Source organism: Malaclemys terrapin, chromosome 14 (assembly GCF_027887155.1).
Source record: "Malaclemys terrapin pileata isolate rMalTer1 chromosome 14, rMalTer1.hap1, whole genome shotgun sequence".
NCBI classification, from domain to species: Eukaryota; Metazoa; Chordata; order Testudines; family Emydidae; genus Malaclemys; species Malaclemys terrapin.
This window is the reverse complement of record NC_071518.1, coordinates 43,150,382-43,177,078: the sequence shown is the minus strand read 5'-3', so window position 1 is coordinate 43,177,078 and position 26,697 is coordinate 43,150,382. Positions and strand designations below refer to the sequence as shown.

Below are 26,697 nucleotides of genomic sequence, written 5' to 3'. Positions count from 1 at the left end.
TGCGTTGGGCCCCCAAAGCAGTGCAAAGGGACCAAGGATCCGGCCTCTTGTAGTCTCAGCCCAGCTATAGCTGACCTGCACTTTGGGGAGGGCCGTTGGTACCTTGCCTGTGTGGTTTCCTGGAAGGTGACACACACAGTTATAATCCTAGCAGCTTTTTGTGGAGTGTATAGTGAATAGGGCTAATTATTAACCAGAATGGGTAATTATTATTACTAATAACAGTCACCTGCTCCCTTTCTAGGTATCCAAAACCCCCGTGAAGTGGCTTCACACCCTCCTCTGGGTGTCCAAACCCCTCGAGGTGGCTCCCCTCTATCCCCTGTGGGTGGGGTGGGGCATCTTGTCTGTAACCCAGGCTGAGGGAGGCAGTGTGTATCTCTGGACTACAGCGCTAGAGTGGACTGGCAGGCAGGAGAGTTGGGCTCTGTGCCCTGTTCCCTGCCGGGTGACCTAGGGCAAGCCACAGTCCCCACTCTGTGACTCAGTTTCCCCTCTGTAAAATGGGGCTGCCGCTCCTGCCCACCTGTCTGACGTGCTTTGCCGCTAGAGGGGGGCTGGACGTTGTTAATAACACTCAGGGCCCCGCGGCCAGCCCTGCCCGAGTCGCGCGGGATCTCTCCCTTGCTCCGGCTGCCCCCAGGGGAAGCGGGTCTGGCTCAGGGCCCCGCCCTCACCTGGACGCTCTCGCCCTGCCCGCCGCCCCAGCCACCAATCACAGCCACACGCGCCTCGTGAATATTCATGATCACGGGGCGGGGGCGTGGCGCCGCTCATGCCTATGCATGCCATGTAAACGAGCAGGTGCCAGGCTAGCTGCTGAGTGTTTCCTGGCTAGCGGAGCTCGTGCGTCCTGCGCCCGGCCATGGCCCCGCCGCCCCGCGCCTACAGCCCGGCCGAGGTGCGGCAGCGCTGCGCCCAGGGCGCCTGCCTGGTGCTGCGGGGCCGCCGCCTCTACGACCTGAGCGGCTTCGTGCGGCTGCACCCGGGCGGCGAGCAGCTGCTCCGGGAGCGGGCGGGCAGCGACGTGAGCGCCGCGCTGGAGGGGCCGCCGCACCGGCACTCGCGCAACGCACGCCTCTGGCTGGAGCAGTACTACCTGGGCGAGGTGCGCCCGGCCCCCGCGCCGGAGCCGCAGGTACCGTCCCGCCCGGCCCCCGCCCTCTGCACACCTCCAGGCACTACCCCCTGCGCCCCGTCCCTGCCCTCTGCGCCCTCTCCCTGCATTGTGCATACCCTCTGCGCCCTGTCCCTATCCCTATCCATATCCCTACCCTCTGTGCCTCGACCCCGTCCCTGCATTGTGCACACCTCCAGCCACTACCCCCTGCACCCCGTCCCTGCCCTCTGCGGCCTCTCCCTGCATTGTGCATACCCTCTGCGCCCCGTCCCTATCCCTACCCTCTGTGCCTCGACCCCGTCCCTGCATTGTGCACACCTCCAGCCACTACCCCCTGCACCCCGTCCCTGCCCTCTGCGCCCTCTCCCTGCATTGTGCATACCCTCTGCGCCCCGTCCCTATCCCTATCACTACCCTCTGTGCCTCGACCCCGTCCCTGCATTGTGCACATCTCCAGCCAGTACTCCCTGCACCCCGACCCCGTCCCTGCCCTCTGTGCCCTGTCCCTTCATTGCGCACACCCGCAGCCTGCACCCCAGATCTCCCGTCCATCTGTGCCCTATCCTTGTAGAGCACACCCCTAGCCCCTGCATCCATCCCTATACCCTATTTGTGCCCTCTGCATATCAGACCCCCAGGTCCTGTCCCTGCCCTCTGCAGCCTGGTCCCTCCCTGGGTCCCTTCCCCGCCCTTCTGTGTCCTGTCCCTGCAGTGTGCATGCCTATCTCCTGCATCTATCCCTGTACCCTGTCTCTGGGCTCTGTATTCACCTGCCCTGTGCATGGTGTGCCCCTGCCCCCTGCCCCCTGTGTCCCCTGCATCACTCCTTTATTCATCCCTTCCTTCTGCTCCCCCTTCACTTGTGCTGGGCTCTTCACCCACCTGCACTGCCACTGCTCTGCCCCACCTGGGCCCACTGCATGGCATCCCACTCTCATGCCCCCTCATCCCATTTGCTTGTCTCTCACTTGCCTTACCCCAAACCTACCTTGTGACCCCCCAGCCCCTGCATTCCACCTGGCCCCCATCCTGTGTCCTTCCAGCTGCCCGGATTCCTCCGCCTTCTCATACTGTCCCCTGAGTCCTCCTTTCCCTCCTCCACCGCCCCTGAACTTCATGTGTTTCCTTGGTCCTGCAATAACCTGCTGTCCCCCCTCCCCCAGTAGTACAGCTGGGAGGGGTGCTTAGGGACAGCTGAGCCTGGTCTGGCAGATATCACCACTATAACTGCCCTGTATCCAGGCACTTGAACTATGTCCCTGCACCTCTCATTTCCTGTCCCTGCCCTTCACCTGCATGCCCCCCCTTCACTTCCATGCTGGCTTATTGCTCATTTTCTGAATTCAGCACTAACCCTCTACCCCCATCCTCTTCCCCTCTGTTCTCTCTAGGATGTGGAAATATAAGGGGGGAGTGTAACAACCCAAGGTTTGTGGTTCGCTAGCCCCGCCTTAGCTCATAGCAAATCCCTTTTGCAATCTCTGCTCAGTTCTAAAATGTTGTGTTGATGGGGAAACTCCCAGAGTTAGAGCAGTTGTTTCTGGATGGCAGGGAGGGGAAGATCCGGGGGGGGGGGGACACAAATCCCAGCATCAGGTGCCTAGAGGTGGGTTGTATTGTATACATCCCCCTCAAGACTCCCCCCTCCGCCCCAGTCCATTCATACGTCAGAGAATTTCACCACCAAGATTAAAATAATTGTCTCCTTTAGGCTAAAATGAGGGTTTAATATTTCAAAATCGTTCCCAGAAGTAGTGGGAAAATGCTTCATTTCTTCATGCAGCCATCCTGGTGCTCAATTAATTAATTCCCCTCTCAAATAGCTTGTATGCTGCTTTGAAAGGCTTCATTTCTGTGCATGGGCGAAAGGGGTGGGAGGGGTAGTTAACAACTGATGCCAGAGCAAACGCCGCACTCCCATCACTGCATGGCACTGCCCCACTGCTCAATCAATATTACACTGTCAGTGATTATACAGAAACAGTGAACTAGTCTTTTGAGCTTGTACCCAGCTTCTGTCATAAAGCTCTGTACTGACGCACCAGTAACTTTCAGAGTAGCAGCCGTGTTAGTCTGTATCCGCAAAAAGAAGAACAGGAGTCTCTAAGGTGCTACAAGTACTCCTGTTCTTCTTTTTACCAGTAACTTTAGCAGTAAAAATTGGTTGGGTCTGAAAAATTACCAGATTTTCTCTGAAGGTGAAGAGGAAGTTTTGTGTAAAGTTTGAAGAAAATCCATCTAACCAGTTTTGAGTAACTGGTCTCTTAAGTAATTACCCTGATTTTTAAATCTTGATTCCTGTTTAACGTTTCCTGGTCTCTCATAACCTCAGGAAACAAATGGCTTGTTACTAGTGCTAAATGCAGTTTTTCTTAAAAGTACTTTATTTGCTAAAAAATGCAGTTTCAGTTGACCATAAAGGTCAGTGATAGGGTGCTCACCGGAGGTATGAGACATCCGCTTCAAACCATTGCTCTGGAACAGAGCCAAAACAAAATCTTCTGATTTAATTGAAAACTCTGAATTCTTATTTGGTTTGACCTGGATTGAATTTAAAAAAAAAAATCTGTACTGGCACCGGACCAGAACATCAGTTGTTCACCAAACTCTGTTTGTTATTGTCCCTGCAAACTTTCCCTAAAGTTAAATCACCTTCAGCTCCTGTGCCATCTGGATTTAAAGAAAAGTTTTGCTTAATCCTCACTATTAGCAATAGTGGAGATAGATTTGGGCCCAACCCAGCTGCTGTTAATGCCAACTCTGTACTATGTGTTGCTCGCTTCCATTAACAGGCATGTGATGTGCTGGGCATCTTCCCAACATGGAAGTCACTGCCCAAAAGCTTTACACTTCAAAAAGACAACAGGCAGAGATGGAGGGTAGAGGAGAGCAGGGGACAAGAGACAGGTAAATTGGCCCGGTGATGACAGGCTACATGTTGATGATGCACAGCTTGAATGTGTAATCATGTTAAACTACATATTGGAATGTCTAGCAAATGCCAGATTAGCTTAGAGCCTTGCTGTTATCCCTGTAGGGGTCATGGTGGAAATGCATGTTCAGGAGGGGATAGTAGCTGTGCCACCTGACCCAGGAATCACGGGAGGTGGCGTGGTGACCTGGGTTGGATAAGCAGAACAGAGGGTCACACTGAGACTGGCACTATTGGGATTGCAGTGCAGATGGAGGTGCTAAATAGGGAAGATCTTGTCCTGTGGCCCAGGAAGGCAATTTTAGCAGTGTTTTGTATCAAGTGTTGGAGGCAACATATAGTAGGGAGGCCAGAGAAGAGTCTGCAGTAATCACAGCTGAGTCCTAGCTCAGAGTTCCTGCTGTAGGAATAGAGAGAAGGATGGATCTTAGTTGTATGGCTGAAGTGGCAGCAGGGTTCAGATATGTAGGGCAAAGGAGAGGGACAAGTCAAAGCTCACTTGTGGCATATATACCAGGTTGTTGGGAAGGCCTGTGTGCTGCCCTCAGTTACAGTGCAGGTGGTGTTGCAGGCAGAGGGGGGGGATAGAAGAGGTTTGGGTAAGAAGGTTAAGAGTTCTGTTGTAGCCAGGGGATGGTTGCATTGGGAGGGAAAGCAGCCACAGGGCATTGAGGTTACAGTGTCTGAGGCGTTTGCAAAGACGGCAGATGTCGTGCCGTTAGAAAGCTTACTTTGATTTTCCCCTTGTAACTGTGGGGCAGTGATCCTTGTGCTTCCATTAGGGTGACCAGATGTCCCGATTTTTATGGGACAGTTCCAATTTTGGGGCCTTTTTCTTATATAGGCACCTATTATCCCCCACCCCCTGTCCTGATTTTTTACACTTGCTATCTGGTCACCCTAGCTTCCATATTTGTAGGTTTGAGTCTCATCGGCACCTAGACTGTGCTTGAAATGAGGAAGTACTTGGCTTGAGATGAAAAGATCCAAAAATGGCTCCTTGAAATTTCAAATGTTTAATATTACTTATGTCCCACTGTCTACCCAGTGAAACCATATTGTGCCACAACATTTGTGTGGTAGATAGCTTTGGAGGCTGACTTGGACGCAGGCCAGCTTTCTAGGGCAGGGATAGAAAAATGGTTAAGAAACTCTCATTATTTGAAAACTAGGCTTGGTTCACTCCCTCTGAAGCTGCTGGAGAGAGATCTTGTGGCAACAGATTATTTTCATCATCAACCTCTGAACCCGCTAAAGAAACTTCTCAAATGTACAGTAAATGCCAGTATCTTGTAGCAGTGCTAGTTGTAAATCAGGCTAATCAGAGAAATGTAGGGTTGGAAAGGACCTTGACGGGTACCCAGAAATCACCTACTACAGGACAGGCCCAACAAGAACAATAACCGAACACCACTGGCCATCACATACAGCCCCCAGCTAAAACCTCTCCAGCGTATTATCCACGATCTACAACCTATCCTGGAAAATGATCCCTCACTCTCACAGACCTTGGGAGGCAGGCCAGTCCTCGCTTAGAGACAACCCCCAACCTGAAGCAAATACTCACCAGCAACTACACACCACAGAAACACCAACCCAGGAACCAATCCCTGTAGCAAACCTCGTTGCCTACTCTGTCCCCATATCTACTCTAGCGACACCATCAGAGAACCCAACCACACCATCAAGGGCTCATTAACCTGCACATCCACTAATGTTATATATGCCATCATGTGCCAGCAATGCCCCTCTGCCATGTACATTGGCCAAACCGGACAGTCCCTCTGCAAAAGAATAAATGGACACAAATCGGACGTCAGGAATGGTAACATACATAAGCCAGTAAGTGAACACTTCAATCTCCCTGGTCATTCTATTACAGATTTAAAAGTCACTATCATTGAACAAAAAAACTTCAGAAACAGACTTCAAAGAGAAACAGCAGAACTAAAATTCATTTGCAAATTCAACACCGTTAATCTGGGCTTGAATAGGGACTGGGAGTGGCTGGCTCATTACAGAAGCAGCTTTTCCTCTCCTGGAATTGACACCTCCTCATCTATTATTGGGAGTGGACTACATCCACCCTGATTGAATTGGCCCTGTCAACACTGGTTCTCCACTTGCGAAGTAACTCCCTGCTCTCCGTGTGTCAGTATATAATGCCTGCATCTGTAACTTTCACTCTATGCATCTGAAGAAGTGAGGTTTTTACCCATGAAAGCTTATGCCCAAATAAATCTATTAGTCTTCAAGGTGCCACCAGACTCCTTGTTGTTTTTGTAGATACAGACTAACACTGCTACCCCCTGATACTTGACATCTAGTCTGACACACCCCTCCACCCCCAGCTGAGGCAGGATCAAGAATACTTAGTAAACCTAGTAATGATTATTCTCCCTTGTAAATTTGCTTGAATGTTACAGCTGGAGAAGCAGTACGTCGCAGCACGGCTTTGTTAGCCACCCCTTTCAGACAGGCACAAAGAGGGTCTGTTTGGCACGGAGACTCTAAAATCAAGAGCCCAGGTTTTTAATCCTAGCTTGCTTTGACTCTTATTTTTATTCTCTTCTCCACCTCCCCGCACTCCTTTGCCAATGTTGGAATGAAGGCAGGCACTTCTGTGCGTGCATGGTAGCTACACAGCGAAATGGCATGTCTTGTCAGGTGTCCATCCAATCAGGCAGTGCTCTCAAGGAGTCATCATTAGCTTGGCCAGCAGTGCTCACATCTTAAATTTAAAGAGCCAGTGACCCGTTCAATGTTTGTTTAGAACTTAAACCCCAAGCAATATGATCTCAAAAGCTAGTTGTGGGTGAGATGTGAGGGTAGTTACCCAGGCATCTCTCACCAAACTCAAGCACTTGGAAGCAAGGCAGCGGCTCCCTAAGGAGGCTGTAAATAGTGTGTCCATGTAACAGACATGTACAGTATTCTTATCCAGTACAAAGAGCTCCTAGGTCATCACAAGACCCAGGTGGAGAGGGGGCCTTGGGCCTTTAACCTCTGCAATTCCTGAGACTGGGGAGCTGTCTCCTTCCCCTAATGCCCTCACCTCCCCAGTGGGGAAAGCAGCAGCCCAATTCTCTTGCCATTGCTGGCAGGGCCGGCTCTACTGTTTTTGCCGCCTCAAGCAGCACGCCGAATTCCCGCCGCAGACGGCGGGGGCCGTCCGTGCGCCGTTAGGGCGGCACGCGCGTTTCTGCGGCGGCGGCAATTCGGTGGCAGCTTCTGTCTTCAGCTGGAAGACAGAAGCCGTGGAATTGCTGCCACGGGCGGCTGAACGTAGAAGCTGCCGCCGTGGAAACGTGTGCGCCACCCTAACGGCACATGGACTGTCCCCGCTGTCCGCGGCGGCAATTCAGCACGCTGCTTGGGGCAGCAAAAACACACGGACTGCCGCCCCTTGCAGATTGCCGCCCCAAGCACCTGCTTGGAATGCTGGTACCTGGAGCCGGCCCTGACTGCTGGTCACCTCCGTCCACCTCCCTCCTTGGCTCCTTAACTACTCCCCTGCAGAGAGGGTGCTTGCTGCTGCCATCCAGGGATGTGGAGGTGTAGAAAAGTGCCAGCACAGCAGGCCAAGGGAGCAGAAGATGAGGGCTCTCTCTTCTGCTCCTCCCACAGGTCTCTCAGTAGTGGTTCCACTCACTGCTGGCCTGGGGCTCTGTCCGCTTGCTGGCTGATTTCTGATCTCCTGCCTCCTACTCTCAGATAAGCAGAGGCCGGGGTTATAATTAAAATAGGTCATTCCAAGGGCCTTCTCTCTGGAATGTGGAGGGGCTCCCTTGTTGAAAGCTGCCCTGTTCAGGGACACTTGCCTGAGACCCCCTTAGCACTCTACACCCCCTTCACAGCAGCTAATATCAGCTGGACTCTTGCTGCCTACCCCTGGACCATAGCCTCCTCCCTTCCCTTTGGACTGCTTTCCCTTGGGGAGGGTGTCAGAGCCAGCATTGAGTGACATTCAGGGCATGGTGTGCAAGGCTCCTGTTTGGTTAATTTTGTTTGTTTTCTTGGCTTAGCTTAGCCCTTGTGTTTCAGCATGGAGCCACGAGGGCTGTGCACCAGCTGTCTCTCAGAGATGGCTTTGTAAATCGTAAAAAGAACAGGAGTACTTGTGGCACCGTAGAGACTAACAAATTTATTAGATCATAAGCTTTCGTGGGCTACAGCTCACTTCTTCAGATGTGGGCTGTAGCCCATGAAAGCTTATGCTCTAATAAATTTTAGTCTCTAAGGTGCCACAAGTACTCCTGTTCTTTTTGCGGATACAGACTAACACGGCTGCTACTCTGAAATTTGTAAATCATCTGTCTTTTGGTATCATAGGGCTCCTGTTAGCGTTTTTGAAACAAAATTCTTCTGTCTTTCAAATCCTTGGAATGGCAAACAATCCCCAGCTCAGAGACTCTTCTCCTTTCTCCCATGCCACTCCCCTTCCAGCCCCCTCCCCCGTACTCCCAGAACAAGTCCAACAAGTTGATGTGAATGAAGCTAGCCGGACAAGCAAGTTCCTACTCTGCAGCCTGTTCTGGAAGGGAATGCCATTCATTGTACAAATGCATCAAGAACCAAGAAAGCAGACAGTGGGGGGAGATTTATTCGACATTGGTGAGGCCTCATCTGGAGTACTGTGTCCAGTTTTGGTCCCCACACTACAAGAAGGATGTGGAAAAATTGGAAAGAGTCCAGCGGAGGGCAACAAAAATGATTAGGGGTCTGGAGCACATGACTTATGAGGAGAGGCTGAGGGAACTGGGATTGTTTAGTCTCCAGAAGAGAAGAACGAGGGGGGATTTGATAGTAGCCTTCAACTACTTGAAGGGGGGTTCCAAAGAGGATGGAGCTCGGCTGTTCTCAGTGGTGGCAGATGACAGAACAAGGAGCAATGGTCTCAAGTTGCAGTGGGGGAGGTCCAGGTTGGATATTGGGAAACACTATTTCACTAGGAGGTGGTGAAGCACTGGAATGCGTTACCTAGGGAGGTGGTGGAGTCTCCTTCCTTGGAGGTTTTTAAGGCCCGGCTTGACAAAGCCCTGGCTGGGATGATTTAGCTGGGAATTGGTCCTGCTTTGAGCAGGGGGTTGGACTAGATGACCTCTTGAGGTCCCTTCCAACTCTGATATTCTATGATTCTATGAGATCAGACCCAACCTGGCACAAGGCAAACTCTCTGTCTGGCATCTGCTGATTTAAGTAATAAGTGGCTTGCTTGCTGCACACGCCACCCTCTGACTCAGATTTGCTTTGCCTGGACCAGGAAGGATTTAAATCCCATTTTAATGGCACTGCAAACACTTGTCACCCAGAGTTCCTGTTAAGAGGGTGAAAGTACACATTTCCCACTTGCCTTCAGTGACTGCTCGTGTGTAGTGGTGGTGTAGCCATGTCAGTCCCAGGATATTAGCAAAACAAGGTGTCTGAGGTAATAGCTTTTATTGGACCAGGTAATATCTTTTAGTCTCTCTCACTGGCAGAAGTTGGTCCAATAAAAGCTATTACCTCATCCACCTTGTCTCTTATTTTTTCCATATGTAAATTACCCTGTCCTTTGTTCAGACACCGCAGTTGTTTGGGCTTTAGGAGAGACTTATCTCTGTATTTGATGTGCCATGAGGGTTGCACTCAGAGCATTTTTCGTATGTCTACACTACCCACATTACAGCGTGGCCATGGCAGCACTGTGATGGGGGCAGTGTAGACACCCTTTATTGCCGGGGGAGAGCTCTCCTGGCGACTAAAAAAACCCCACCTCAAACAAGGGGTGGTGGTGCAGCTCCCGGTGAAAAAGCGCTGTCTACGGTGGCACTTTTCAGCGCTAAAACTTTTGTCACTCGAGGTGTGTTTTTTCACACCCCTGAATGACAAAAGTTTTAGTGCTGAAAGTGGCAGTGTAGACACAGCCTAAGTCTGCCTTTAAGGCCCCCATGACATCATGGCATGTCTTCAATTTGTCCCCAAACAGAGGCAAATCCTTCTCGCACAAGTCTGGATTCTGCAGTAGACTTAGGCACTGATTCTGATCTCCATTTACTACTCTGCTCCGTTCTGTTCTGTGAGAGAGCTTTGCTCTTGTTTCCCACCGGTGGGGAATGCCTGGTGTACTTAAAGGATGCTCAAGCAGCCCACGAGCTCTGTGAAATGAGACAAGCATGATTTCCAATAAGCACCTTTCAAATGGTTCCAGTGGAAGAACAAGCCTGCAGCCTATGGTTACCTCCTATTGTCGCAACCCTGTGCTAAGGACACCTGGTGCAGCTGAAAGAAATTCTCCATGTCTCTGGGTGATTCAGTCTCCCCTGGATCATTGGAATGGAGGCTTTAGGCCAGCTCACTTGCCATCTAGGAGTGTTGGTGTGTAGGGCTGAAGACTGGACAGGCAGGAGACACATCCTGGAGAGGGAGGATTTTGAGGAATGCTGCATAGAACTTGGATGAGTCTAATGCTGGTTTCTCCAGTCTCTGTTAATGGCTTGAACCTGTTGGACCACATTCTGGCCCTATGTCTTGTATAAAGATACAGTCTTTGACAGTAAAGAGGGTGGAGGACTGGGTGTGCACTTTGAACTGGGGTTTGCTGCCTTTCTCAGCTCTTGGAGGCAGAATTAATTAACAGTAGGTCCAGAGGTGAAAGTAGTTTAAAGGACTTACCGGTACGCTGGAGTCCTGAGCAGGGCGTGGCCTCAACCAGAAGAGGCGGGGCCTTTTAAGATTTAAAGATCCTGGGGCTCCAGCTGTGGCTGGGAGCTCCAGGGCCTTTAAATCACCCTGGAGCTACCAGCTGCAGAGGCAGCTGGGAGCCCCGGAGCTCAGGGGCGAATTAAAGGGCCCGGGGCGCTGACCGCTGGGGAGCTCCGGGCCCTTTAAATCACCGCGGGAGCCCTGCCGCCACTACCCTGGGGTGGCAGGGCTCGGGCTAGGGCTGGGGTAGTGGCGGCAGGGCTCCAGCGGTGATTTAAAGGGCCCGGGGCTCCAGCCGCTGCGGGGAGCCCTGGGCCCTTTAAATCCCCACCGGGGCCCCAGGGCTCTGGCAGCTGGGCTTGGGCAGGGATTTAAAGGGCTCCGGCGGTGATTTAAAGGGCCCGGGGCTCCCTGCAGCGGCTGGAGCCCTGGGCCCTTTAAATCACCACTGGAGAAGCTGGTCTGGCACTGAGTACTGGACCGGCACGGCTTACTTTCACCTCTGAGTAGTTCTGAAATACAGGCAGAGGCCCCCTAGAATGTATGCTGATTTGTTCACTTGAACTTGCACAGTGGCTTGCTCTGTGATTGACTCTAATGATCCCAGATAGTCATGTTATCCAGTTCTGCAATTGCCATTATATCACATTGCCTCTTAAACTTCAGTCGTTCAGCTTTTTTTCCACTAGCAAGTCCTTAGAGAGAGTCTTTGAGTTCTGATTGCCAGCTGCACTGTAGACACTTCTTAGTGAAGTGGTCGATTCTGAGCTAATAGCCTGAACTGTATAGAAAATTCTCTAAAATCCACAGCCTGACTGATGCAGGAACTGGAGTCCAGAGCTATAAAATAGGGCATTATAAACAAGGCATAAAGTTGGGGCCCCCAAAGAAGTCGTCCAAAATCTGCACAGAAATTAAGTGTGGGTATGTTAAATAGTGCTATATTTAATTAATTTTCATCTTCATTGTCTTGGGCATGAATGATGTTGGAAACCACTTACATCAGTCGATTCTAATGGTGTTTTCCAAATGGAGGGAGGTGAGTGCCCATATACCATCGAAATGCATTGGGAGTTGGGTGTCTTTGAATCTCCCTGTCAAAAGTGACTAATTTTGTAGGCTTAAGTGGTCTAGTTCTCTCTGCCTTGTGTGAGACTCAAGGGTCTCTGAGCAGTGGCCTGAGTGAATATTGTCGTGTGGCTACTGCATGTTCTAATCAGGGTTCCTGATTCCCTAATTTTTAATTGCCATTTTCAGAGTTGGTGTCCCATGTGTGCCACCCTTTTGGGGTTCAAGCGTCTCCCATGTCCTGGCTTCCAGGGAGCACTTCTGGGGCTTGGGCTTCCAGGTCTTTGAGTGCCTCAGGCAGGCACGTCCATGTCTGCTCATGCTTCTGGGGGTCCTGAGTATGGGTCCTCCAGACAACCACTCCCTGGCACGTATCCTAGGATGAATCATTAAACCCAATGATCTGAAATAAAACACTGTGTTAGTTTTGCAATCAGAGTAGAAAAATCAAAGCTAAGTGGGATAATTGTAATCTAGTCTCTACTCTGGGTAACAGCCTTGCTAGATGGGGTGTGTGTGTGGCAGAATCATATAATTTAATCTCTGATTTAAGCAAAATACACTTTGATCAAGGCATCACTAGTGGTCTGCTGCTGTGTCAGTAAAAAGCCCCTGTACTATCACATTCCTTGGCTTGTGGCTTGGCATGGGTAGTGGTGAACTGCCTGCCTTACAAAAGAAGATCTCATGTGCCATTCAGAAGTGCTGTAAATATCGTGATGCTTTTTGTTGCTGAATGAACTTATTCTTCTGCATCTTCTCACAAGTGCACCAAATGTTTAATGATGCTTCTAATTAACATATTACTTTAATGGCCTGTGGCCTGCTGGATGGCTGAAGAGGACAAGAGCTTTGAGGACTCTACTAGACTTCTGTCTTCCTTCTATCTTGGGGTGCAGGGGAAGAGCCTGTCTGGGGATGGGGGAGCAAGGTTCTGTTAGGGCTGGGGCCTGACATTCTTGGGATACAAACCTCACTTATACTCCAGTTTGTCCAATCCATGATCTCTCTCAAGCATGTCTAAATAATAAAGGGTGCGTTGTGTTGAGGGTTGGGTAGCAGTGTCACCTTATCTTGAGTTTGGTATTTTACTTCTTGAATCCTGTCCCTCAAGACTGGTTATCTTAAACCATGAGTGTCGCAAGTCAGCAGCACCTCAGCTGCCTACAGAACTGGCTCCTTGGCTTGAGGGCAGGGTGGGAAATGGTAGAAGCCAGGAGTGTGAATTTACTCTTGTGGAGACATTAGGAGCTCTACAGGGAAACTCTGCCTCATTAATAATGACGACTTCTTATATACAGTTGTGTTTTAGCCATGTTGGTCCCAGGATATGAGAGAAGGTGGGCGAGGTAATACCTTTTATTGGACCGACTTCTGTTGTTGAGAGGGGTGAGGGCCTGGCCTATGTTACAGGGTCAGGTTGACATAAGCTACCTTGCGTCAACCTAGGTGTGGAAATTTCTTCACTTAAATTTCAGAGGGGTAGTTGTGTTAGTCTGGATCTGTAAAAAGCGACAGAGTCCTGTGGCACCTTATAGACTAACAGATGTATTGGAGCATACGTCCAATACGTCTGTTAGTCTACAAGTTGCCACAGGACTCTTTGTCACTTTTCACTTAAATTTGGCTCCCACCAACATAAATGCCTCTCTACGCTGATTTAGTAACACACTTTCCAGAGTGGCATAGTCATGGTCGATATTATTAGGTCAACGCCCCGTCTGTGTAGACACTGCATTGTACACGTCGACTGTTACTGGCTCTCGGGAGCTGTCCTATAATGCCCCATATTGACAATACAATCGATGAAAGTGCTCCTGGTGACAATGCAGACACAAGGAGCCAAGTGTGCGCGCACAAGCAATTTAACAACTGTGCTGGCTGTATGTCGACGTAATAGCGTAGTGTAGACACAGAGCTCTTCTTCAGAACTGGGAAACTAAGGCCATATCTACACTAGCGAACTCCCAGGGGTACAGCTGTATTGATGCTGTAAGATCACTCGTAGCAGCTCTGTGCCAACGGGGGAGAGCTCTCCCATTGACATAGTAAAACCACCTAAATGAGTGGTGATAGCTGTGCACATGAGTGCTTATGCCGGCTGCAGTGCATACCTGCACCATTGCAGCTATGCTGCTGATGGGTTCTCCTGTCGACTTAATTACTCCACCTCCATGAGAGGCAGTAGCTATGTCGGCGAGAGAAGCTCTCGGGCCAACATAGCGCTGTCCACACCAGTGCTTAGGTCGGTGTAATTTATGTCACTCAGGGGTGTGGATTATTCACATCTCTGACGTTATTGATATAATCTGGGATCATATAGATCATTGTTGCAAACAAGGTCCTGTAGTGGCACCCAAATCTTGTATAAAGGGGGTCAAATGGGGTGTCTTAGACAAGGTTATGGTTTACTGGTTATGATTATGCTGTCTATATGTGTGTATCAATTTTGTAGTTGAAGTTATGAATATTGGCTCTATACTGTCTGTATTTCAAACTTATGCTATGCTGCTGGGTGACATCCCAGACAAGCTGATGTTAGCTCTGCCTAGCCTGCTTGATGGCCCATTAAGGACCATCAGCTATACAATGGACCCCTTGAGAGAAGGCAAATATGCCTTGAGACTCAGCAAAGTATGCAGGGACTGGCCCATGTGACTCCAGACTCCATTTTGCTGTAATTTTCCACAGTAAGGACAAAGAGGTGTTCTTACACCCGGAAAAGACTATATAAGGTTGATACCTCATCTCCATCTTGTCTTCAATCCTGCTTCTTACCTCTGGAGGGACTTTGCTACAAACTGAAGCTCTGAACAAAGGACTGATGACCCATCCCAGCTGGGGATGTATTCCAGAGACTTGATTTGAACCTGCAGTTTATTCCATCGCTGCTGCAAGCCTGAACCAAGAACTTTGCCATTACTGTATGTAATTGATTCCATTTAACCAATTCTAACTCTCATCTCTGTCTTTTTCCTTTTATGCATAAACCTTTAGATTTTAGATTCTAAAGGACTGGCAACAGCGTGATTTGTGGGAAAGATCTGAGTTGTATATTGACCTGGGTCTGGGGCTTGGTCCTTTGGGATCGAGAGAACCTTTTTTGTGTATATTGGGATATTGGTTTTCATAACCATTTGTCCCCATAACAAGTGGCACTGGTGGTGATACTGGGAAACTGGAGTGTCTAAAGGAATTGTTTGTATGACTTGTGGTTAGCCAGTGGGGTGAAACCAAAGTCCTCTTTGTCTGGCTGGTTTGGTTTGCCTTAGAGATGGAGAAACCCCAGCCTTGGGCTGTAACAGCCCTGTTTTAGCAATTTGTCCTGAATTGGCACTCTCAGTTGGGTCTCGCCAGAACCGCATCGTCACAACATCCCATAGTGACGTAAATTATACCGAAGCAAGTGGTGGTGTAGACAAGCCCTGAGTTAGTTTCCCAGACCTGAAGAGCTCTGTGTAAGCTCTAAAGCTTGTCTCTCACCAACAGAAGTTGATTCAATAGAAGAGATTCTCTCACCCTCCTTGTCTCTTTCTTATGTAGCGCTTTTCATCAGTAGATTCACAATCTTGTACTGCATTTATCCTGTGTTAGGGAAGCAGTGTCATTCCCAATTTAGAGATGGGAAACCGAAGCCCAGAGAGGCTAAGTGACTTGCCCAAGGTCATGTAGGAAGTCCATGGCGGAACAGGAAGCTGAACCTGGGTTTTCCCACATCCTAAACCAGCGCCATAACCATTGGCCCATCTTTCCCTTCTTACGTAAGAGCTGACGACAAAACAGCTATGGCAGGACCTTCCTAACAACTGGCAAACCAGCCAGCAGTTATTGAATAAACCAAATAAAGCAAGGACAATGAATCAGGCTGGTTTATTTTTTGACCGCTGCAATTCAGTTGGCCTGTGTGTTCGTAGGGTGTGTGAGATCAGAGCCTCAATCTTGATCTGGGTGCTGTAAAGTTTTATGCTAGAGCGCACCATGCGCTAATACTCCATTCTGGGAAGTTAAACAAGGCTGAGAATAATTTGAGCCCTCACTACCGCACTCTTAGAACTGAGTGGTGGGGAGATGCCCTCGGTCTGCTTAAGTGAGCAGAAGGGCCAGTTTCTATGGTATTTGGGTCCTAACTCCACATGTGCTGAGCACCCGCAAATGGATTTGCAGGAGCTCAACTTCTTTGAAAATCAAAGTTATGTCTGTACAACTGGCTTCCTGAAGCTCCTGGCAGAAGGCAGTCTCTTCTACCCCCCAAAGTAGCAGAAGCTTGTCAGGCATTTTGATTTGGGGTACGCTTTGTTTTTTAAAAAGAATTCCAGCTCCTGATATCTCTTCCCTAAACCTTACCCCCCCCCCCCCAAATTTAAATAAATCTAACCAAACTAACATGGTGTGTATGTAGGTTGACCAGATCACCACACTAAAATATCAGGACACATTGGGGTGCCATCAGCCGCTCCGCCCCCATTCTGCCCAAGGTCCCATCCCCTCCCCGCTTGCCCCCCCATGCCCTTCCTCATCCCCCCCCTCCCCCCCGTCCGTCACTGGCTTGCTGTGTCCCTCCTCAGTCCCCCACCCACTGCTTGCCTCCTCACCCCACAGCCCGCTCGCTCGCTCACCTCTTCACCCCCCCTGAACGCCACTCACCCCTACAGCGCCAACTTTCCTCTGCTGGGTGGGTGCTCGCCCACCCCCTGCCTCTTCCTGCCTCTGTACTGCCCTTGCCCCACCCCCATTCCACCCTCTTCCCCCAAGTCCCCGCCCCTGCCCTGCCTCTTCTCTATCTCCTCACCTGAGCTTGCCACGTCCCTGCTCCTCCCCCCCCTCCCTCCTGGAAAGTGCTAAGCGCCGCCAAACAGCTGTTAGCGGGAAGCGCTGGAGGGGGGGAGGAGCGGGGTTGCGACGCGCTGGGAGGAGGGGGAGAGAAGGAGGCGAGGAGGGGGGAGCTTGGTTGCAATTTTTCCCCGTGGCTACTCCAGCCCAGAAGCACCCACAGGGTCAGCACCTCCCTCCCGCTCACCTCCTTACCCGAATATCAGGACAAATGGCATCCTGATCGTACATTGATCTGGACATGGGACAAAGGGTTAAATATCGGGACAGTCCCGATTTTATCAGGACATCTGGTCACCCTATGTGTGTAAACCTTCACTCTGCTTGTGTGTTATCCCTTTCTCCTACTCCATCTGTCTAGTCTATTTAGGTTACATGTTCTTTGGGCCAGTGACTGTCTCACTGCTTGTGCAGTGCCTAGCCCAATCTTGTTTGGCATTAACATAATAAACAATGATAAATAGTGCATAGTGATCACACTTGCCAGTGGGTGGGACTTTATCTGTGTAGTCCTGCCCTGGTCTTATTGGGACTAACCATAGGCATCATGTGAATGTAATTTATAATCCTTCAGAAAGTACTGTGTTCCAGGTGCAACAGGAAATGGTTCTCTCCTTGCAAGGTCTGGATGAAGACGAGATTGGTTGTGTTTCCTTGTTTCAGTTTTGTGGGGTTTTCTTTTTCTAGGAGTGTGAGACCTCAATTGGCAGCTATGTGCGTTGTCATGACTAGGCTGTAGCAATGTTACCTTCACTCACACTAAGTAGTGTGCGGACTTAGCTAATATGCTGGCTATGCACTCCATGAGCATGTTTGTGTTGACTTTCGTTACCTAATACTCCCTTGTGGTGGTTGGAGATGATAGTCAGTATGGGGGTGAATCATAAAACTTTCCATCTACCTTATTGACTCAAATTACAGAAGGGCTGCAGTGAGCTCTAGGACAGTGGTTCTCAACCTTTTGCGGACCCTTAAAAATGTTAAATGGCGGTGTGAACCCTTTTGGACATCTATTGTCTGTATATAGAGTCACATTCTGTTCAGTTTTCAGTCTGTCTTTTATGGATCCCTTAGTCATAGTCTGCGGACCGCCAGTGGCTGAGAACCTCGGATAAGGAGAGCAAGTCACAACGTCTGCGGGCCTGATTCTGAGTCACAGCAATAGTCTCTTTGGCCTCTGAGAAGTTTGTTATTGATTTGATCAGAGCCAGCTTCCTACATCATTCAAACAAACTCTCCCCGGCTAAGCAAACTCGGAGGGCAGGATGTCTCTCAAACCCCTTCTTGGAGCAGATTACGATGTTGATGACACGGGGCACAATGCTCATGAATCAAACATGCCTCAGACTATTTTGTGTTTTTCTCTTGAATTGTTGTTCACTTCTTGTAAAGCTTTACCCATGTTTGTGGAGTACCAGAATAGAAATGGAATACCAGCCCTGAAGAGCTTTCCATTTACATTAATGGAGAGGAGACAATGACACAGATGGGACAGGGTTATTGGAGGCTAATAAGATTGTGGTTATTAGGAAAACTTGGCGGGGAGGGGGGTGTCTTAAGTAACATAGAAGGCATCTGTCTGTTTCTAAACATGTGTTTAAGGAAATTGTAATCGGAGATTCCATGGAGGTATTGGCGACTCATGGAAAACTAGAGTTCTTAAATTAGGAAGTTTTTTCAGTCCGTGGTTCTCTTGTCGTCATTTATTAGGGCAGTGATACTGCAACTGAGACGTGTGTGCCACAAGTGACTCTTTTTAATATGTCTCCTTTGCAGCACATGATATTAAAACACTGATTTAATTTATTAACCAATCAAGATGCTTTTACTATTTTAACCAATTGTAGTTGATAAAATAATACTTGGTCAGTCATTTTGCTGTAAGAATAGTTACACACATGCGCACACACACATACCCCTTGTTTGTGTATATAAATAACTAAATATTTCCCCAGTCATACTATTACAATATGAATCTATAGCACTATAGTAAATGAGACTATGAATTCACACTCCTGTGGCTCTTTTGGATAATGTAGGTCGCTAATTCAGCTCCTGAACCACTGGGGTCTGAGCATCACGGCATTATTTCACAGCTCATCCACTCCTGCTGCTCTTTCCATGTGTTGAAAACCACAGTCTTCCACTGAGCTGTGTTCCTGGCTGCCATGGACATAATCGTGCAATTGCACTTCTGAGACATGAAGATTCCATCCGAGCCATAGCAGGGTGAGGGATCCCTGCGCTTAGAAGACGTTATATTGCCTCAGAGGCTTTAAATCACTTGACAGATTACCGCCTCTGTCAAGCTTCGGGCGTCGTCAGAGGGCTGGACGGGTGTTGGGGCCTCTGGGCACAAGTGCCCCAGTTTGCATTGGAGCCCCTTGTGCTAGCTCTGCACAGACCCATCAGGAGCTTTGAAGAATTTACAATCTAAGGTTAAACTGTTGGGTTTAGAAGAATTGACTAGTAGGAAGGTGTCCCGGTTTTGGCTGATATTGAGATTTCTCTGTGTATTGCAATGAGACACAATCTCCCTCATGTAAATAGCTCTCCTGCTTCAGTAAATTTGCAGTGACTGTTTCTTCTCACACCCTCTCTCCTATACAGCAGAGCCAGGGCAGATTTGAACCCCAAAGCTGAATGCTTCCGTGTGGGGCAGGGAGCTGGGACACTGCGCGGTGGGTCATTGTCTGGCCCAGGCCCTTCCTAGGAGGAGGCCGAGGCATTTCCTTCCGCTGCAGCTTGGCCACGGGCCCCCATAGCCACTAGCCCAGCCAGGGATCCCAAGTGGGGATTGTCACAGCTGGCTCCTCCCTGCCGCCAGCAGCTCTTCACTGCCAGGGAATTCCTGAAATCCTGTGTGCCCTTCCCCCACCCACCTCCTGGGGCTGTGAGTGCCCCCCCCCCCCCCCCCCGGACAGCCCCCCCGAGCTCTGAGTGCCCCTGGCCAGTCCCTCCCCTCAGCGCCCCCCCCCCACTTCCTGGGGCTCTGAGTGTCCTCAGCCAGTCCCCCTCCCACACCCCGGGGCTGAGTGACCTTGGCCAACCCCCGTCCCTTCAGGAGCAACTCCCAGTACCCACCCAGCCCCCACACCTCAGGGTTCCCCTCCCTGCGGCTCTGTGGCCATACCCCCACCAGGGCCGGCTTTAGGCCAATTCAACCAATTCCCCTGAATCGGGCCCCGGGCCCAAGCCCCGGTACGGTGGCCCGGCTTCCCCAGGGGGCAATTTAAAGGACCTAGGGCTCCCAGCAGGGGCCGGAGCCCCATGCCCTTTAAATTGCTACCAGACCCCAACTGCTGGAGCCCTGGGGTAGGGCTGCGGGGCTCTGGGGGCTATTTAAAAAGTCCGGGACTCCCGCTGCCTCGACCGCCCCGGCCCTTTAAATAGCCGCTGGAGCCCCGCTGCTTCCCCAGGGCTCCCGTGGCTATTTAAAGGGCCGGGGCGGTAGAAGCAGGGGAGCCCTGGACCCTTTAAATAGCCCCCAGAGCCCTGGGATAGCGGGGGACTCAGGGGCTATTTAAAGGGCCGGGGCTCCAGCTGCCTCTGCTGCACCCCGTCCCCGCACCAGCCCCGCACCCCCTGCCCGCAGCCAGCCCCGTCTCCAGCCAGCCCTGCACCCCCTGTCCGCAGCCAGCCCCTGCTGCACCCCTGCCCTACCTCCAGCCCCGCCCCCCTGTTCTGCCCGCACCAGCCCCGCCCCCCTGCCCTGCCTGCAGCCAGCCCTCCACCCCCTGCCCACAGCCAGCCTCTGCCGCACCCCCTGCCCTGTCTCCAGGCAACCCCTGCTGCACCCCCCTGCGGCCCTGCCCAAAGCCAGCCAGCCCCACACACTACTGTCTCCAGCCAGCCCCGCACCCCTTGCCCTGCCTGCAGCCAGACCCTACCTCCAGTGAGCCCCTGCCCTGCCTCCAGCCAGCCCCATGTCCACTGGTGCCCTGCAGTTCCCAGGGCAGTAACCCTGCACACCTGCTTCAATGAGGGGGGCAGGGAGCAGCTGGGACCCACACATGTGCACACCACTAGGGTGACCAGACAGCAAGTGTGAAAAATCGGGACAGGGGGTGGGGGATAAATAGGATCCTATAAGAAAAAGACCCAAAACTCGGGACTGTCCCTATAAAATCAGGACATCTGGTCACCCTAGCACACCCCCAGGGAGTGGCGGGGACCCACACACGTGAAACGGAGCTCATTAATAACCGATCAACAGCATATATGATGCAATGTACATAATATATAATTTTATTATTTATATAGTTATGGAAAGTAAATAATACATGGAAGAAATGAAAGGCTTTTTTTTCCATTATTTTTTTTGTTAGTCATCCCTGCCGGGGCCCCGCCAAAAATGTTCGAATTGGGCCCCGCCCTTCCTAAAGCCGGCCCTGGCTTTGGACACACACGAACATGTGAAATCACAGCTGCGATGGAAGCTGCCTTGCAACCTTTCCTCAAGTGGGTGCTGCTGTCCTCTGGTTCAGCCGGTGCTCTTGAGTTTTCACTGTCTTCTCCAGTCATCTTTTTCCTGTTCTCTGCCCAGATCTTGCTGATGGCTATAGACAGGATCAACACTACCCAGCAGACTCCTGCCTCGCCCCAGCCACTCCATTCAACCACTCCTTCCTTTTTTCCATGCAGTAACTCCCTGACCTTTTCTCTGTTCTAACCCTTCAATCTGTCCCCTCAGGTCCAGTCCCTTCTCATCTCATTCCTTCTCTCAACCTCTGGGTCCTTTCTCCTAAACCCACTCACTCTCACACGTCTCTCTGTCTGTCTCTGTTCCTGAAGGGAGACTTCCCTGACCCCACCTCCCCACAGGGCCTGCATATGCTCTCTGTTCTTGCTGACTCAGCTTCCTTCTCTCCTTCAGTTACTTCAGTCTTACTTCCGCCATCTTGGCACTGGTAAAACCAGTGACCTTGCCAAGGGCAATGACCAGCAATGCGTGACCAAAGCAAAGGGTCTCCTCAATCTCTCCTTTGGGGGGCCGCATGCCCTCTTCTAGCTCCATCTCTTTGGATGTACCTCAGAGTTCAGTCCTTGGTCCCCTGCTCATCAATCTGTGTTCTTTCCTTCAACAGCCTCATCATCTGTCTCCTTCTTAATTCTGCTTTATTTACTGCCCTGCCTCCTATGCTTGGAACAGCCTCCCTCTGGCCAGCCTCCAAGCATCTGCTGTCTTAGCATTCAGGTCATTCCATATTTGCCCAGCCTCCCATGGCCAATAGACCAAGGAGGTCTGCTGCTACCACTCTCCTTTCTCAGCCTCTGAATTATCTGCATTGTGCCTTTCTAACTTTGCCTGGGCACGTCCCTGGCCTGAGGCATTTAGACTCTTTTGTGAGGCACTGTGCATCCCTATGATGCCAATTTAGTTTAATATTAATGCTGGAGAGTTAATGAACAAACTTAACTCTTGCCTCATATTGGGCATCTCCACGACTAATGTATTCCCCTAGCTTTGGGAGGTACGGACAGACCTTCTTAGCCTCAGACTTCTGTTCCCTTTTATTAGAGTTGGAAAAGGGCAGAGAAGGGTAATAAAAATGATGAGGGGTGTGGAACAGCTTCCACATGAGGAGAGCTTGAGACTGGTCAGCTCAGAAACAACATGACTAAGGGGGGAGATGATAGAGGTCTCTAAAATCATGAACGCTGTGGAAAAACTGAGTAGAGAAGTGTTATTTAGCCCTTCACGTAACACAGGAACTAGGGATCACCTAATAAAATTAGTAGGCAGCAGGTTTAAGACAAAAGGAAGTGCCTCTTCACGCAATGCAACATGTGGAATTTGTTGCCAGGGGATGTTCTGAAGGCCAAAAGTATAACTGCGTTCAAAGAAGTATTAGGTGAGTTCATGGAGGATAAGTCTGTCAGGGACCAAACATGTGCTCTGGGTGTGCCTAAATCTCTGACTGCCAAGAGCTGGGACTGGACGACAGGATGAATCACTGGAAATAGTCCTGTTCTGTTTGTTCCCTCTGGCACAGTCCACTATCAGAAGACAGGACACTGGGCTAGATGGACTACAGTACTTGTATGAGGTGAATTGAAAAATGCTATTTTGTTTATCATTTTTACAGTGGAAATATTTGTAATAAAAATAATATAAAGTGAGCACTGTACACTTATATTCTGTGTTGTAATTGGAATAGATATATTTGAAAATGTAGAAAAACATCAAATATTTAATTACTAAATTTCAATGTGTAGTCTATTGTTTAACAATGCAATTAATTGCGATTAATTTTTTTTAATCATGATTAATTTTTTTGAGTTAATTTCATGAGTTAACTGCGATTAATCGACAGCCCTAGTTCCCTCATTAGCTTCTGGAAGAGGAAACTTAAATCTAATGCAAGGAATTTTCATTCATTCTTTAAGCACAGGGGTTGGGGTTGGGGAGAAAAGGACACATGGTCTTGCTGATTCTTGTATTGCTCGTGTATGGGGTGAATGGGGTTTAATTCTGAAGATATTTTGTATGCTCCTGTTCCTCATCCCAGCCCTCTGTCTTCTAAATAGCTGCTTCCTGGCTCCCCACGCTCCATACAGCTTGTGCTAACTACTCAAAGTCAGAGGAGTTTCTTTAATTCCACACGTGGCCACTTTTTATTCCAAATGCTGAACAGAGAAAGAGGACAGAGGCAGAATGTTTCCCTTCCTTTAACCACTATAGTATTTCCCCAGGACTTTGCTTTCAAGGCACAGGTGGTTGCATCTGCATGCTCTTTGGTGGTGATGTGGACATAAACTGAATGCGATGGGTGGCAGAAGCCAGACATCTTTGATTTGGCCTGCAGTCTCTAAAACACATGCTCTGAGGAATTCACCATCAACAGGTGCCAGCAGTGAATTTACAACTCTCAGCAAGTAGTTGGCCTGGTCTGAAAAACGTGTCCTGAATACATGCTCCCTAAGGTGAATGCATGACCAGGTAACACAGCTGGTGAAGTGTGTGTGAGAGAGAGGATGTGGCCGCAATTACTGGTGAGGGTATCTTTTGCCATGAATTCGCTAGATGTCCATCACAGGTGGATCTGGCACTGTCAAGCTCATGGTGAACTCTGCTTTGCAAAGCTAGGCTGGATTTGGTGGAAAATCCAAATTGTACAGACTTCGACTGCCCCAAAAGATGCTGTAGTGGCTGGACGAGCAGTCTACTTCAGCAGTTCCTGGGCTTGATTCACCGCTGTTACTTCAGTAACTCCATGGAAATTGATGAAGTTACACCAGCGCAGAACTGGATTAATGTACTGGGGCCTGAGGCCCCTTGTTTGTAACTAGATTTCTAGCTTGTTGACTTCTGGACAATGGACCAACTGAAGGCTGCCTCCTACTTTGTTTGTTCCAGCTGAAGGCGTGGGGTTGGCTTCTGGAAATGCAATCTAATCAGTATTTTGACTGGAGCTGCCTTTGTGTTTTTAAGATGGCATGTTTGTGGCTGGGAGGAATTGGTGTGGCCACACGCATTAAATCTGAACGTCTGATCTGAAGCAGCGTTTGGCAGCTCTGTGTGGGTGTCCATGTGGGCTTACAAATCTCAGCCATGCAAGCGAGTCAGAGGAGGGAGGAACTGAGACTGCAGCCACAGGGAGGTTGCCAAAGGAGATACTAAATGACTTTCCAGCTTCTTTGTCAGTGTTCCGTATACGAGTTTGGTTGAGGCTACATAGCTACTTACCATCTGCCTTTCACAGTGACGTCACAGATTGGAGTCCAGCCCATCAGCCATTGTTTGGCTAGTCCATGGCTAAAGTGAAACAAATTAGCTCTCAGTCCAGTTCTTAGTAGGACTTTCGGCTGCTAAGTGCTAAATCCCTCTGAAGATGAGACATGGGCATTTCCAGGCGGCCTCTGTAACACCTACGTACCTGTGAAAATCTGGGCCTGGAGCCTGGATTGTGCCTGCCCCCAAGAGGGAACCTCCCTGTTGTCTGACTCTGAGGGCTTGGCCACACTTGCGAGTTAGAGCGCACAGGGCTGCTTTAATGCGCTCTAACTCACGACTTGTCCACACTGGCAAGGCACGTAGAGCGCTCTGACTCTGCGGCTACAGCGCTTCTGGTACTCCACCTCGGCGAGTGGAATAACGTTTGATGCGTCCCCGCTGGAGTGCCGCAGCGCCAGTGTGAACGCCCTGGTCTGTCAATGCGCTCTGATCGGCCTCCAGAAGTGTCCCACAATGCCTGTTCTAGCCACTCTGGTCATCACTTTGAACTCTACTGCCCTGCCCTCAGGTGACCAACCATCAGACCTGCCCTTTAAATTCTCTGGGAGTTTTAAAAATCCCCTTCCTGTTTGCTCAGCCAGGTGTGAAGTGCTCTTAGCGCATCTTTCCAGGTGACCACGCCTCCACGTGCCAGGCGATCTCCCAGTATGGAGCAATGGCAAGGTGCTGGACCTTACCAGTGTTTTGGGGGAGGAAGCTGTCCAGTTGCAGCTGTGCTCCAGCGGTAGGAATTACGATACCTTCAGGCAGATATCAAGGGACATGATGGAAAGGGGCCATGATTGGGACACTCTGCAGTGCAGGGTTAAAGTGAAGGAGCTGCGGAATGCTACGGCAAAGCCCGGGAGGCAAACAGCTGCTCCGGTGCTGCCCCTGCGACCTGCCGTTTTTACAAAGAGCTGGATGCGATACTTGGGAGCGATCCCACCTCCACTCCGAGTCATAGGTGCAGACTCCATGGGTGCTCTGGGGCTGGAGCACCCATGGGGGAAAATTGGTGGGTGCAGAGCGCCCACTGGCAGCTCCCCGACATGCCCCCCTGCCCCAGCTCGCCTCCGCCGCCTCCCCTGAGCAGGCTGCCACGTCCTGCTTCTCCCCCTTACCTCCCAGCGCTTGTGCCGCAAAACAGCTGTTTCGCGCGGCAAGCCTGGGAGGGAGGGGGGAGAAGGAGGAACGCAGTGTGCTTGGGGAAGAGGTAGGGCCAGGGCAGGGATTGGGGGAGTGATCCAATAGGGGCAGGGAGGGAGGGGGTGGAGTTGGGGGCGGGGGGACACGAGCACCCACCGTGCTCAGAGTACCACCATGGACACTTCAGAGCCCAGTCCAACAAGGCAGGAGGTGGAGTAGGAGAAAAGCAGGAGTGAGAGTGCTGAGGAGGAGGAGGAGGGGGAAGGGGAAGACACCCTGGCATCCCTAGATGCATGCAGCCAGGAGGAAGATAGCCAGTCGCGGCGGCCAGTGCTTGGGGAAGTACAAACACCAGAGGAGGTTCCCGGTAAGTGGCTTTTATTTTGGGAAGGAAGTTATTCGATGGGGGCTCTTGGGGCGAGGAGGGTTAGGGCTGCATGCATGCCTAGATGCGGAATAGGGCATTGATGTGCTCTCTCACATCGTGGTAATTGGCCTCAGTGATCTCTTCAGAGGTCTCAGCCAGAACTTGGGCAATGCGCTTGTGCAGGTTTCGTGGGAGAGCCGTTGTGGTTCTTCCCAGTCAGGCAAACATGTCAGCACCACTGTGCTGTGAGGGGTGGGGGGACCATTGCTGCACACAAGGAAGCTGCCTATGGGCCAGGGCGGAAGCCGCATTGTAGTAGAAGACCTTCTCTTGCTTCCCTGGTCACCCTCAGCAGTGAGATATCTTCCAGGATGAAGTCCTGTGGAAAATGTTGGGACAGTGTTCAGTATAGGGGCCCCCTGCAGCTGTTGGCTCTCCCCAAGGCACAGAAACCCAGAGGACAGTACAGCCCTGAAAGAATCAGTCCCCCTTGACCCTGTGCTTAATCACCATTTTGGGGCTCCCGGGGGTTATGTGCGTTCACTTGGGGACGGGCAAATTATGCTATTGCGTAGACTGTGCTTGCCCTCCTTAAGTACGGGGGAATCATTGTTCACACCAGACAGAGCAATGCTGCCTCAGTTAAGTGTTGCATTTTGCCTTTACAGATGCAACCGTGAGATCTCAGCCATCTGTGTTATCACCATCCGAGAGGCTGCAAAGAATCAGGAAGAGGCCACGTAGAAGCAAAGAGGACATGCTGCATGAAGTCATGCAGCACTCCCTTAATGAAAATCAAAAAATGCTGGAGTGACGGGAGAGTGAAAGGA

General features: G+C 50.5%; 1 protein-coding gene across 1 annotated transcript in view; it reads left to right on the top strand.

Annotated features, from left to right (window-relative positions):
• The first annotated feature begins 825 nt into the window (after nucleotides 1-825).
• Nucleotides 826-26,697, top strand: part of FA2H (fatty acid 2-hydroxylase) — a 73,433-nt gene continuing 47,561 nt past the window's right edge. Inside the window, exon 1 of the mRNA XM_054049370.1 lies at nucleotides 826-1,138. Coding sequence (XP_053905345.1) covers nucleotides 866-1,138 — 273 coding nt within the window. The 5' untranslated portion in view covers nucleotides 826-865. The remainder of the gene's footprint in view (nucleotides 1,139-26,697) is intronic.